This window comes from Natrix helvetica (assembly GCF_964273705.1).
Source record: "Natrix helvetica genome assembly, chromosome: 1".
In the NCBI taxonomy this organism is placed as follows: Eukaryota; Metazoa; Chordata; class Lepidosauria; order Squamata; family Natricidae; genus Natrix; species Natrix helvetica.
This window is the reverse complement of record NC_138548.1, coordinates 126,279,678-126,293,506: the sequence shown is the minus strand read 5'-3', so window position 1 is coordinate 126,293,506 and position 13,829 is coordinate 126,279,678. Positions and strand designations below refer to the sequence as shown.

Below are 13,829 nucleotides of genomic sequence, written 5' to 3'. Positions count from 1 at the left end.
ACCAATTCTAGTTTGTTCAATAGGGTACAATAAGGCTAGCCATGGTTTAGCTCAATGTGCAAGCCTAATTTTGTGTATGTTTGGAAGTGGGAAAGGTTTTTTTTTTGACTGGTCAGAATCTCTTTGAAATTATAAATTTTGGCAGATCACAATCTAACTTTTGCTCACTATTGGAATAAAATCATTAAATTGTCACACTATTCTATACTACCCTCCAAATATGGGCTGCTAACCCAAAATATGTTGGGAAGCAAAAATAAATAAAATAAAATCCAACTGGTGTTTGTTAAACTTAGCCTATCTTCCTTGGTTGTGTCATGAGACCAAAATGTAATTCTCAACTTTTTGCTAAATCATGGTTTCCCTGCCTCTCGAGTACAGTTCCTGTGCTTTTGAAAACTATCCAGCACACAGGAATTCATCCAAAACATTTTTATTCTGGCTGTCCATAGTAAATTGTAGTTGTTGAACTAAACGCAGCTGTGTGTTTAGCTGGCCACGCTGGTTGGAGCTGCCTGTGTCCTGTTTGGCAACCTGTCAAGCGAGCAACTTTCGGCTAATGAGGTGAAGATGGAATGCATTTTACCTGCATTTCAGGCTTTTACAATTAAAGATGTAGCAGCAAGCAAATAAAAGAAGGCAGGGAGAGGGCCCGATCCAAAGAAACACAAAGAAGAAATAGCAACAAGGTGGGGAAAAAACCTGGCACAATACAGATGTTCAGGTACTGCTCAATTTATGGCCACAGTTGAGCCCCACATTTCCGGTGTCAAGCAACAGTTGTTAAGTGAATTTTGTCATAAGTCATAAAAAATGGTCATAAGTCACTTTTGTCAGAGCTGTTGTAACTTTGGATGGTCACTAAATGAACTCATTTTACCCACCTCAGAAGGATGAGTCAACCTTGAGCCTGGTGAGATTCGAACTGCCAAATTGCAGTCAGCCGGCAGTCAGAAGAAGTAGCCTGCAGTACTGCATTCTAACCACTGCGCCACCGCGGCTCATACCATGTTCTTCCTTGTCAAAGGGGTGTGTGCCAATGCCAGCCCTCTACTCCAGTGTTTCTCAGCCTTAGTAACTTTAAGATGTATAAACTTGAACTGTAGGGGATGCTGACTGAAGAATTCTGGAATTTGAAGTCCACACATCTTAAAGTTGCCAAGATTGAGAAACAATGTGATAGTAAGTAAATTTTCCTCAACAAAAGAGTTTGATGACTTCAGGGTTCTGAAGCTGACAATTCCTCATACATGCAGTAATATAAATTAACACCAGAGGACACTGCTAAGTTAAAATTCCTCAGTTTAACAATGGAGCACTGAATTGCAAAAAGGCAGTATAGAACTGCAGCCTGGCTAGGTTATTGTAAATTGCGCACGCACGCGGGCATCATGCACACACGCACGCACACACACATTTCAACAAAAAGTGTTGATTACCATAAACAATTGATTCTCCTCAATCTTAGTAAAACAATAATTGGCAACAGAAGCAGATCATGAGCTAGCTGCTAGCAAATTCCCATCACATAACACAGCCTGACACATTTTATTGTTATACAAATCAAACAGTCACTTACTCACAAGTTATACAATTCAATACAATACAATACGATACAATACAATACAATACAATAGCAGAGTTGGAAGGGACCTTGGAGGTCTTCTAGTCCAACCCCCTGCCTAGGCAGGAAACCCTATACCATTCCAGACAAAAGGCTATCCAACATCTTCTTAAAAACTACCAGTGTTGGGGCATTCACAACTTCTGGAGGCAAGCTGTTCCACTGATTAATTGTTCTGTCAGGAAATTTCTCCTCAGTTCTAAGTTGCTTCTCTCCTTGATTAGTTTCCACCCATTGCTTCTTGTTCTACCCTCAGGTGCCTTGGAGAATAGTTTGACTCCCTCTTCTTTGTGGCAACCCCTGAGATATTGGAACACTGCTATCATGTCTCCCCTAGTCCTTCTTTCTATTAAACTAGACATACCCAGTTCCTGCAACCGTTCTTCATATGTTTTAGTCTCCAGTCCCCTAATGATCTTTGTTGCTCTTCTCTGCACTCTTTCTAGAGTCTCTACATCTTTTCTACATCATGGTGACCAAAACTGGATGCAGTATTCCAAGTGTGGCCTTACCAAGGCATTATAAAGTGGTATTAACACTTCACGTGATCTTGATTCTATCCCTCTGTTTATGTAGCCTAGAACTGTGTTGGCTTTTTTCTACAAGCAGGCACAGAGACCGTGATCTTGCCATTCAATTCCTCCTGCTTTAGTGTTGCACAATATATTCTTGCAAACGGAGCTAGGATTATAATGTGTGTGCCCTAGTAGAAAGAAAAGTTAACTTTCTCTGATCACGTTTCAAGAACAGGGTGTATATATATATACTCGCTTTGCTGAAGGCTCTAGGGTTGGGGCTTCTGCTGCTTGGCTTGACAGAAAACTTCAGCTGGGATCCGTCACAATCCAAAGAACGAAAGGTGCTGGATGGAAGCTATAGCTAAGCCCATTAGTTTCTGTTAATAGAAATCACTCACCAGCTTCTCCAAATTAAAACTTGCTGGAATCATTAAGTTAAAAGCAGAAAGAAGCACTTACCCCTTTTGAACAGCTCCTGTTTGTCCTGTTTGTACCCCTTTGGAACAGCTCCTGTTTGCAAACAGGCCTCTGTGGTTCTTTCGAAGCAGCTCTGTGTTTAGACTTGTCTGTTGCCTTGGAAACAAAGCCAGACATTGCCTCCTTGGCTTCATACCATGAGTGGGCAATGCTGCTGCTTGCTCCTCCCGAGTCCCAGCGACAAAAGTCTTCACAAGTCCAGACAAGCCCTATCAATATGAGCTCTGTTGTGGAGTTGACGCACCCACCAAGCAGCAGATGAAACGTAAATGGCTTGTGTGCATATGCACACAAGGAGAAAGCCAGGCAGAAAATAGGATGCAGGACCCACTCCTGCCTTAACCCATTCCTCTCATCAATCTGATGCTTGATGACATGGGGGAGACCAGCAAGGGGATAAAGGGCAGAGCTATGTCAGTTTTAAATATTCCTGATGAATACGTACAGATTCATGGTATTTATAGCTTTCTTTTTAATTTTAATGGGGTGATAACCCGGCATTGCCTGGGTATTTATTTATAGGGGGAAAATGTCTGGACCAAATTTAATTTTTAATGTTGGATTTTCCCCCTTACCAGAGGGAACCCCCTTGTGGAGTATTGTGATGCTGTTACCATGGCAACTCCGCTGTGCTGTACAGTAGAAGCCATTTTAAGGCACAACAGGCTGTATCTTAACAGAACACACACACTTCGAGAGGTGTTAAGGGTATCTTGCCCCCACAGTATTTTTTTTCCAGAGAGTAAGTCATCTGTCTACCAAGTTTGGTTGAAATTGCTTGAGGCGTTCCAGAGTTATGCTGGAACACACACACACACACACACACACACTTTATATAGACTAGACACATGACACATTGTTTCGGAAATATTTCCTTACCAAATGATTCCTCATTTTTTGCTTTCAACAATGTACTTGAAAGGTTCTTAAAAGACCAGAAAGTTATCCATAGAAGTAGCTTTCTTGAAAGTGGGCAATTTTGAATGGTATAGCACAGCCAAACATCAGTAGCTGACCACATAAATATTTTATGACATTTTGTATGATGTCAAAATGCTTTATGATCATTTTTATGCCTTAAAATTTGCCAAATTTTAATTCCACGGGAGTCGTGGGTCCCATTGGATTCATTTTGTAAACTGGCCCATTTTGACATATCTTGGCTGAAACCCTTTCCCCCAAGGATACACTCTTTCACCCAGATAAAGATTGCAGGCACAAGAGTTTCAGTACTACATAGAGATTTTTCTTTTAGTGTATGGTTAAACATTAGACAATATAAATCATACATAATGGGATTCATTTGAATGCAGTGGCAGTAAGCTGTTTTTAAAATTACTGCTCCTATAATAGAATAACATATTGGAAGGGACCTTGGAGGTCTCCTGTCCCCCCCCCCTGTTCAAGCAAGTGTGGGAAGACACCCCTCCCTCTTCCTAGAGAATAAAATATTTTGGGGAATATTAAAAGAGGCAGAATATTCTATTTTTCCAAAGGAGAAATGTAGAAATGTGCTCTTAAAGGCAGAAAGCAGTCCCCGTCTTCCTGCTATAGGAAAACTGAAGCTGCCTCAAGCAGAGCCCTGAAGTCTTTAGAGAGAGATATTTTGTGCCCATTAAGAAATCCAGGCCAGCCTATTCTGAAACAAAATGCCTTCAGCCCAGCTCCCCCAGATGGGGTTAAGAATTTGCATCCCCCTTCCAAATTCTAAGGAGAGGATATGACCTTTAGGACTGTGGAAAGTTATCACCCAGCCCTCTCCCAGAAAAATGAAATATCCTAGGAAATATTGAAAAGGCAGAATATTACATTTCCCTGGATGTGAAAACGAAGAAACATGTTTAAAGAGAGAATAGCTCCCTGTAGCTTCCTGCCCCCACCCACTTTATCAATGGGCCATTAAAGTGGCCAAGCCAGTCCCTTTACATAATAAAGAGTTCTCCCCTTCAGGTCCAGGGGGATGGGATTAAGGCATGATAATATTGGCCCTTTACCCAACTCCCCACATGGCATCTGAGAACTCAACCAAACCTGGATTCAAAACGCAGCCTAGACAGTTGCCCCTGCATGGCCCCATGGGAGTCTGACAACCAATTAGAAGACAAGCTCAAGATCAAAGGCCAGAGAGGGCATAAAACCAGGGAGTTTCAGCATCTCAGTCCTCCCTTCTCTTCTTCTCCACCAACATTGAAGCATGTGATCACCTTTTCTGTTCAGGAGCTCAAGCCATGTGGTCCTGTCCACCATTAAAACCATCTTTCCAAGCAGCCTCCATGTCTCCAGTGTCTTTTTCCCCACTTGGAGCCGAACCCAGAAGGACATTTCTTCCCACAGGACATAATAAGATTAAACCACCACCATTCAAATAGTAAAAGGCACAAGTCCCACTACATTTCACAACCCCCTGGACCATCTCAATCACCAAATCCCAGAAAAATCCATCCACTCACTCAGCTATTTTGTCAGCCACCCCAGAAACATGCCGCTTTCACTGAAGTTTCTGGAAACCAAATAGAGACCTTCTTTCCAACCAGCCAGTCTCCATTTTGTTTCCAGGGTCTTTCTCACAGTTTGGAATCAGACTGGATTTTTCTTCATGCACAGAAAACCCTAAGCCATTTCAGACAAATTGTTATTCAATCTCTTCTTAATACCTTCCAGTGTTGGAGCACCCACAGCTTCTTGAGGCAGGTTGTTCCATTGATTAACTGTTCTAAGTGTTAGAAAATTTCTCCTTAATTTTAAGTTGCTTCTCTCCTTGATTAGTTTCCATCCATTGCTTCTTGTCCAGCCCTTAGTGTAAGGAGGGAATGTTTTCAATTTATTACTGTATTTTCACTAAACTCACCCAAGCCTTCTATCCACTCAGAATTACACTATCCTATCTCTTGTTTTCTTCATATCCCAAACTACAGGTTGCCCACATCACAATTACTAACATTACAAAAGGAATAAAAAAGTGGAAAGAATTAGAAACAAAGTCTCCATTTGTTATTTCAGATGAGGAGTTTCACCATAGCCTACAAATAGTTTTGCCAATATCTTCAGACTCATTTCATTCTCGCTCTCATAGGCTGGGTCCATACAAACATTAAACCATAACACGGCTTGTTTGGTTTGGGCTTGATGTGTTGTGTGAACACAATCATGGTAGTTTGTAAATCATTGGCTTAGCATACTGTGGAAAAATAATGGGTGATAAATTTATAAATAAACCCATAGTAAACTTCACTTACTTAAACAACATAAGGGGGTGAAGATGTTCATCAAAGTGAGGATCCCCCTCTCCTCTCCCGTATAGTTGAATTGATAAGTTGAAATGAACCATTGTTGTCTTTTTAAACAATACTTATGGGACTCTGCATTTCATGGACATCGTTTAGACAGGACAGAAGAGCTATTGCAGAGCTGTAGGCTGATGTTGTCAGGAAAAATATCTTGTCTCTTCAGTAAGCCTCACAGGACTGAGGAGACCTATGCTACATTTCCCACAAAGTAGATACTACTGTATTTTCTCTTTTAGCTGCAATCAGGCTGAAGTGTGTTACTAGTCCATATTTTCTGCTCAGGCAGATTTGCTTTCCTTGTGACATAATTTCCATGCTCTGAACTATATACACTATCCCAGGGTTTCAGGCTGAGGAAACTGTTTATTGAAAAAAACAACCACCCCAGAATCTTGGACCAAAATGTAAACCTCTAGCAGCTGCAATTTGATGTCTTGAAGTGAACTTTTTTTTTTCATTCTAAATGTCATTAGTGTCTTGCAGAACCTCATCGCATTCTCATGGCATCCTGGGCTCTGTTGCACACTTTTGAAAAACCTAGCAGCCTATTTTATTTATTTATTTATATCCCGCCTTTATGATTTTTACAAATAACTCAAGGCAGGGAACATGTAACCAAACCCCTATCCTCATATGTTCCCCACAGCAACAGCTTTCTGAGATGAGTTGGGAGTGACTGGCCCAAGGTCACCCAGCCAGCTTTCCTGCTAAGGCAGGACTTGAACTCATGGTCTCCCACTTTCTACCCTGGTGCCTTAATCTCTAGATCAAACTGTCTATCTAGCTAGTATAAGAGGTACCATAATTATTTACTTTTGCTTATTTATTTTAGTAGCCTTATATATTCTGCCCTAGACATGCTCTCCAGACTAAAATGCAACAGCACAAATATAATGTTACAATAAAATGACAGTATAGTCATTAACATCCCATGTTCTGAAGAACAACCAGGGAAATTAAACAAATAAGACAGTTAAACCAAAATACAATGCTCAAGATGATGTTTAGAAGCCACTAAGTTCAGCCTTGCTTTGGCCAGGCATCTTGACTGAACAACATAATGAGCATTTTCTGTGGCAGGAATATTGTTTGTGCTCCCTCTCCAACACATGTACACACTCTGGGTTAGTTATAATAGAATTGTTAGTTGTAACCAAGGCTTAGCTTTGCGTTCATTACTGATTGTTGAGCTGGGCTGTAACTCAGTAACCATTCTGAAAAAAGCTAACCTGAAGCCGTTTCTAACAACAAAGCTTTGTTTTTTTCTGCTGGCAATGCTATAAAAGCGAGCCTTCCAAAGGGCAGCGTAATTCCCAACCTTCGTCCACTGGGCTCTTCACTTGCCAGGTCAAAGAAGTTTTGCAAGATGGTGAGTTCTTGCTTGGACTGCTAAGCTGGAGATGGAAGGGATCTTTGATTTATTTTTTTGTAGTTTTCTGGTTGTGATATCTCTCTCTCTCTCTCTCTCTCTCTCTCTCTCTCTCTCTCTCTCTCTCTCTCTCTCTCTCTCTCTCTCTCTCTCTCTCTCTCTCTGCAATATGTAATGCAAGACTTTTCTGTGGAAATCCAGGTCTGCGCTGAAATAAATCTTAAAACATATAATGCATAAAAAAGAGAGAAGAAGCAAGCATTTCATAACATTGAAGGGGAATAACTTTCACTAACTTGAGCAGCTCTGGATCTAAGGTTGTCTATTCCCAGAATTCCCAGGAAGTTGCTAGAAATTTTGGGAATTTCACATATTTGAAAGATGTTCAGGATGGAGAGGTTGAAGTTGCTGGGGCTGGGGGGGGGGGGTATTTTTCTTTTCCAGCTTATTCTATCTCTCTTTTTAAAATTTTGCTTAGTTTTTGTTCCAGTACAGGTTGTATCAACACTATATTTTTGAAAGCACTTTGGGTGACCTGTGGATACTTAATCACAATGCCCCAAAACAGATTTTGGTAACCCACCAGGCATGTCCTCGATTCAAAGAAGAGCATTTCGGTGGGGAAACAGAGTGCTAGACTTGCAGGAGTGGAGTCAAACCACCATCAGCCTTCAAATTCACTCATGATCTGAAACTGAATCACCATTTCAACAAGGGCTTTCTAAGTACAGGGGTCATTTCCAGCTTAAGAAATATGGAATAAAACTGTTGTCTGTAACACTCCTACGTGCTAGGATTTCAGCAGCTTTACTATGCTTGGGGTTTACGCATGTATGTATGTAAGTATGTATGTATGTATGTATGTATGTGTATGTGTATATATATATGCTGGTTTTGTTGTATTCGGGTCTTTTCCCGTGTAAGGTTGAGATTGTCTTTGCAACGTTTCGGCAGGATCTCACCTGCCATCTTCAAGCATACCAGGGGTTGTAACACAAACACATACTTATTTCCCTGGCTCAGCTGATAAAGGAGGAGAAGCCTGTGGCATAGTGGCTAAGACTCTTGCCTAGTGTGTAATACAGCCCAGGTTCAAATCCCAGTAAGGGTATGGCTTGCTGATGAGAGCTAAATAGCTCGAAATGGATCTATACTAGTCTCCCTTTATTTATTTATCAGCACAAATACAACACACACACATATATATGGGGGGAATGTGTTTTCAAGTTTAGTAAGGACAAACTTGAAGGATGTAAACTGAAAGGCAAGGTATAAATCTAATGCAAATACATGTATAAGAAAATGTGCATAAAGTTACCCTTCTTGGAGAAAAAGAGATCAGTGCAAGATTTTAACATATCTAAAACCGTGATGGTAAACCTATGGCACAGGTGCCATTGGTGGCACACGGAGCCGTATTTGCTGGCTGTCAGCTCTGACGCACATGTGTGTACCGGCCAGCTGATTTTCCGCCCTTCCGGAGGGCTGGGGGAGGCTGTTTTCAGCCTCCCCAGGCTTCAGGAAAGTCTCTGGAGTCTGGGGAGGGGCGCACATGTTCATGGGGGGGGGGCATGTGCACATGCACAGGAGGGTGGGGAGGATTGCATTGGTGTGGGCATGTGTGCGCAATTTTGGCACGCCATAAGAAAAAGGTTTGCCATCACTGATCCAAAAGCAGCCCCATGGTTTCCTTCCGATGACATGTTATTTGGCACATGGTAATGACCTTACAGACGTCTACCTGCAGACCTTGGGCAAAAATATTCCTTCAATTTTTCCGGATTAAACACAGTTGGTCTAATTAATTAGCTACAGCAGAGGATAAATGAAAGGAAGGAAGATACATTTTGACCAGTTCTAGGAGGTTTAGAAAAAAGTCATTCTATCCCAGGTGGTTTTCTACCTTGTCTACCTTGTCTACCTTGTCTACTCCGTTGTCTGCATCTCTTGGAAACTTGAGAGAGGAGACTATTCTGTCCTTATAACTATAAACTTTGAACCTGACTGAGTACAGAATATTTCCCAGATACTTGCTGGGAATAGTGTGCCGGGACTAAACTATTGGACGGGAACCAGAATATGTGCCAGAATGCCCAAGCCAAGTAGCAGGGCCAGGAAAATCTCAGGAAATGTGTAATAACCTCCCTTGCCTTGCAGGTTATTATGATAACTAGTGTGCTTGGCCTACAGACTCTAGGAATGCTTCACTGCTTAGAAGATTAATCATCCATCATTTTGGGGTAGCTCACCACATTCAGCAGTTGCCTCACTATATTCTGTACTCTGTTTCTGACCCCAGGTAGCCTTCTACACTGATAATGGATTTTGTTTGTTTTTTCCTCAGCGTGAATGCATTTCTATCCACGTCGGCCAGGCTGGTGTGCAGATTGGCAATGCTTGTTGGGAACTGTACTGTCTGGAGCATGGAATTCAGCCAGATGGGCAGATGCCCAGTGACAAAACTATTGGAGGTGGAGATGACTCCTTTAATACCTTCTTCAGTGAGACCGGAGCTGGGAAACATGTGCCCCGAGCTGTTTTCGTGGATCTAGAACCTACTGTGATTGGTGAGTGGTGCCTATTAGGAGGGAAACCTGTTTCAGTCATTCTGAGGTAAATCTGTGTGATTTTGTCTGGGTACTTTTCAGAATCCAAAGACGGCCCACACCATTGGATTTTGTGGTATAGATATAATAAATTAAAATTAACTATTGTATGCCCCCAAATTTCAGCACAATTTTTTGGGGGTATTTTAATGATGCTGTAATCCAGGGGTGTCCAAACTTGGGAACTTTAAGACTTGTGGACTTCAACTCCCAGAATTCCCCAGCCAGCATGGCTGGCTGGGGAATTCTGGGAGTTGAAGTCCACAAGTCTTAAAGTTCCCAAGTTTGGACACCCCTGCTGTAATCTCTTGCATTGGGGTGGAGTCGGGACAACTGAATGGAGCTGAGTGTTTTACTGGCCGGATGCCCTTCCTGTTGCCAATGCTCATTGTGCCCAGAGAGAGAAATATCTGCCACTACTTAGGATTGAACTCACAGCCTCCTGATTGTGAGGCGAGAGCGCCACCTCTAGGTCACTGAACCATTCCCCCAAATTTCTGTATAATGACAGCAGTTTATTGGATAGTTAAGAACTCCGTGTCTTCTAAAAAGTTTCTCAAAGCTTCACCAGTTCCATACCTCTAGCAACCATAATAACTAGCAAGCCTTGATCTCTCAAGGAAAGCAGCTAAAAATACTACAGATAAATAAAAAGAAGTGTGCAAATTTCAGAACTTAAGAAGAGTGCTGATTAAAATGGGAATGGTCTGATCTATTCTGTACCTTGAATTCTAGATGAGGTTCGGACTGGCACATACCGTCAACTCTTCCACCCAGAACAGCTGATCACCGGAAAGGAAGATGCTGCCAATAACTATGCTCGTGGTCACTACACTATTGGCAAAGAAATAATTGATTTGGTGTTGGACAGGATCCGAAAGCTGGTAATTGAAATTGATGATAAGGAATGCTGTTGGTAGGATTGGGTTGGCTTGGTCTTTAAGAATATAGAAGGGGTCCCGGTTAATTTACAGGAGTGGAGATTATGCATGGCCAAAAGTCTTGGATATGCTTCAGGCCACTCCACCTAATTTCTTAAACCCAACTTACTGTTCCCATTTGTCCCCCCCCCCCCCCATTTCTCCAGGCAGATCAATGCACAGGATTGCAGGGATTTCTCATCTTTCACAGTTTTGGAGGAGGCACAGGATCAGGTTTTACTTCCTTGTTGATGGAAAGGCTCTCTGTGGATTATGGCAAGAAGTCCAAACTGGAGTTTTCCATTTACCCAGCACCTCAAATATCAACAGCTGTGGTGGAGCCCTACAATTCAATCCTCACCACACATACCACTCTTGAGCACTCAGATTGTGCTTTCATGGTGGACAACGAAGCCATCTATGATATCTGCCGAAGGAATCTGGACATTGAGCGGCCAACTTACACAAATCTGAATAGGCTGATTGGCCAGATTGTGTCCTCCATCACTGCCTCACTGCGCTTTGATGGGGCTCTGAACGTAGATCTGACAGAGTTCCAGACCAATCTAGTGCCCTACCCTCGTATCCATTTCCCTCTGGCTACCTATGCTCCAGTCATCTCTGCAGAGAAGGCCTACCACGAGCAGCTTTCTGTGTCTGAGATCACCAATGCTTGCTTTGAGCCTGCTAACCAGATGGTGAAGTGTGACCCCCGCCATGGCAAATACATGGCCTGCTGCCTTTTGTATCGAGGGGATGTGGTGCCTAAGGATGTCAATGCTGCCATTGCCACCATTAAAACGAAGCGAACTATCCAGTTTGTAGACTGGTGTCCTACAGGCTTTAAAGTGGGCATCAACTACCAGCCTCCCACCGTGGTTCCTGGGGGTGACCTAGCCAAAGTTCAGCGGGCAGTGTGCATGCTGAGCAACACCACAGCCATTGCTGAGGCCTGGGCCCGCCTGGACCACAAGTTTGATCTAATGTATGCCAAGCGGGCCTTCGTGCACTGGTATGTTGGGGAAGGGATGGAAGAAGGGGAGTTCTCTGAGGCTCGGGAAGACATGGCTGCCCTGGAGAAGGATTATGAAGAGGTGGGCACAGATAGCATTGAAGGAGAAGGAGAAGAAGAGGAAGGTGATGAGTATTAACACTGAATATTTATAATACAGTATGAATACTTCATTTCTCTGTATAAGTAATTTATCAGTTGCTTTACTACTCGGGCAATCCCTTCTCAAATAAAATTTTAATCATTCTCTAGAGTTGCTTTTCAATTATTTTTTCCTCACTTGTTATTTAATGATTATCTGCCATGCTACAATCTGCTCCAAGCAGATATAATTCCTGGCATAGTTGAAATCCAACTTACATTTCCTTCATTTTGTCCTTATCCATAGCAATTTGAATATGCATTTCATACAATTGGGGTCTAGTATTTAGGCCCATGATGGTGAACCTATGGCAGGCATGCCAGAGGTAGTACGCAGAGCCCTTTCTGCTGGCACGCATGCCATCGCCCCAGGTCAGATCTCCGTGGCATTTCTTTCCTGAGCTTCTGTTTCCCTGCAAGCAATGAAACAGAAGCTCACAAAAGAAAAAGATCTCACCTCTTGCTGTGCTGCCGGTGTTGGGATGCCTCGCCTCCCCCTGGCCAGTTGGTCTTCAGATCTCTGCTGTGCATGCACGCATGTCCGTGCATGCACATGCACATGTACGCATATTTCGGGTTGGGCAAGCATATACACACAGTTTGGGCCCTTGGTGTCTAAAAGGGTCACTGATTTAGGCCATCATTAGTTCAGCACAAATATTCCAATCCAATCAGGGCTTCAGTCACTAAATGCACTCCTCCCCCTTTCCAGCTTTCAGTACTAAAACAGCAAGCTCTCTCCTTTCCTTCCTATAAGAAGAAATTTTTCCCCAAATTATACATATAGCCCAGATGTTTGTCTGCATGTATTTGTGTGCGTTTGTTAGGACATTTGCAAAAGCATTCTTGCTAATTGGGTGAGTTTTGAAATTATTACCGAATACACAGAAATCACAAAACTCCTTTTTTGCCCATGCACAAATGCAGCAGCTACGTGTTAATATAACTTTTAAATTATATTGCTGACCTTGCAAACAAGTTCTACAAGTCTCTCTCTCTCTCTCTCTCTCTCTCTCTCTCTCTCTCTCTCTCCCTCCCTCCCTCCCTCCCTCCCTCTCCCTCCCTCTCCCTCCCTCCCTCTCCCTCCCTCCCTCCCTCCCATGTGTGTGTGTGTGTGTGTGTGTGTGTGTGTGTGTAAGTGAATGAAACATATGCTGGGAGATGGAGTGACATAGAAAACATAAATGAAGTCCTATAAGAGCAGGAGGAGGATGCTGGAATGAACATTCCATTTGTCTCTAAATCAAAAGCAGGACAGAATTTAAGAATTATATAATCTTGAAGCAAAGTTTTCCAACATAACAACATTCTGCAACCGCATATTGATTTGTTGTTGATATTGTACAATAAACAGGGATATCTGGCAGAAAAGACATGACAAAATGATTATTGGAAAGGCTCATATCATCAATTTGGATTGTAGTAACAAACTAGTTCAAGAATAGAAGCAACGGTTGACTACACAGAGAATATTAACTTACAAATTCCCAAATATTGTCTTTTATATGATACTTTTTCTCAGATCTTTAAGAAAAGCTTAGGTTCTGATGTCACAATGACCCCAAACTTTCCATTGGCTATGAAACTGTTACACAGCAGGGGAAAGAGCAGCTTTGGGGTGCTGGTAACTTCAAATGCCCAGCCAGCCAACAGGTGGAACCAAGAACATACAGGCGATCTCTGGATGAGCCAAGGTAAGGAGACAAATGACAAGAAAGAAAGAAACTCTGCAGAATATTGTGGAATATTACATAGGGTAGTTTTTTTTTTCCTCACTCTGTTTCCTAGAGGTGTTAGACTTCAGTTCTCTTAAATCCAATCAGCAAAGTCTCCCTGCTGATTGAAAATAATACAAGATGGAAAATTGAACACCTC

At 42.3% G+C, this 13,829-nt stretch overlaps 1 protein-coding gene across 1 annotated transcript; it reads left to right on the top strand.

Annotated features, from left to right (window-relative positions):
* Nucleotides 1-7,218: 7,218 nt before the first annotated feature.
* LOC309382617 (tubulin alpha-1D chain) lies at nt 7,219-12,045 on the top strand. Its single transcript, XM_081934322.1, has 4 exons — nt 7,219-7,275; nt 9,620-9,842; nt 10,617-10,765; nt 10,969-12,045. Exons 1-4 carry the CDS (start codon nt 7,273-7,275, stop codon nt 11,950-11,952), a joined length of 1,359 nt encoding a protein of 452 aa, XP_081790448.1. The 5' UTR covers nt 7,219-7,272; the 3' UTR covers nt 11,953-12,045.
* The last annotated feature ends 1,784 nt before the right edge of the window (nt 12,046-13,829 follow it).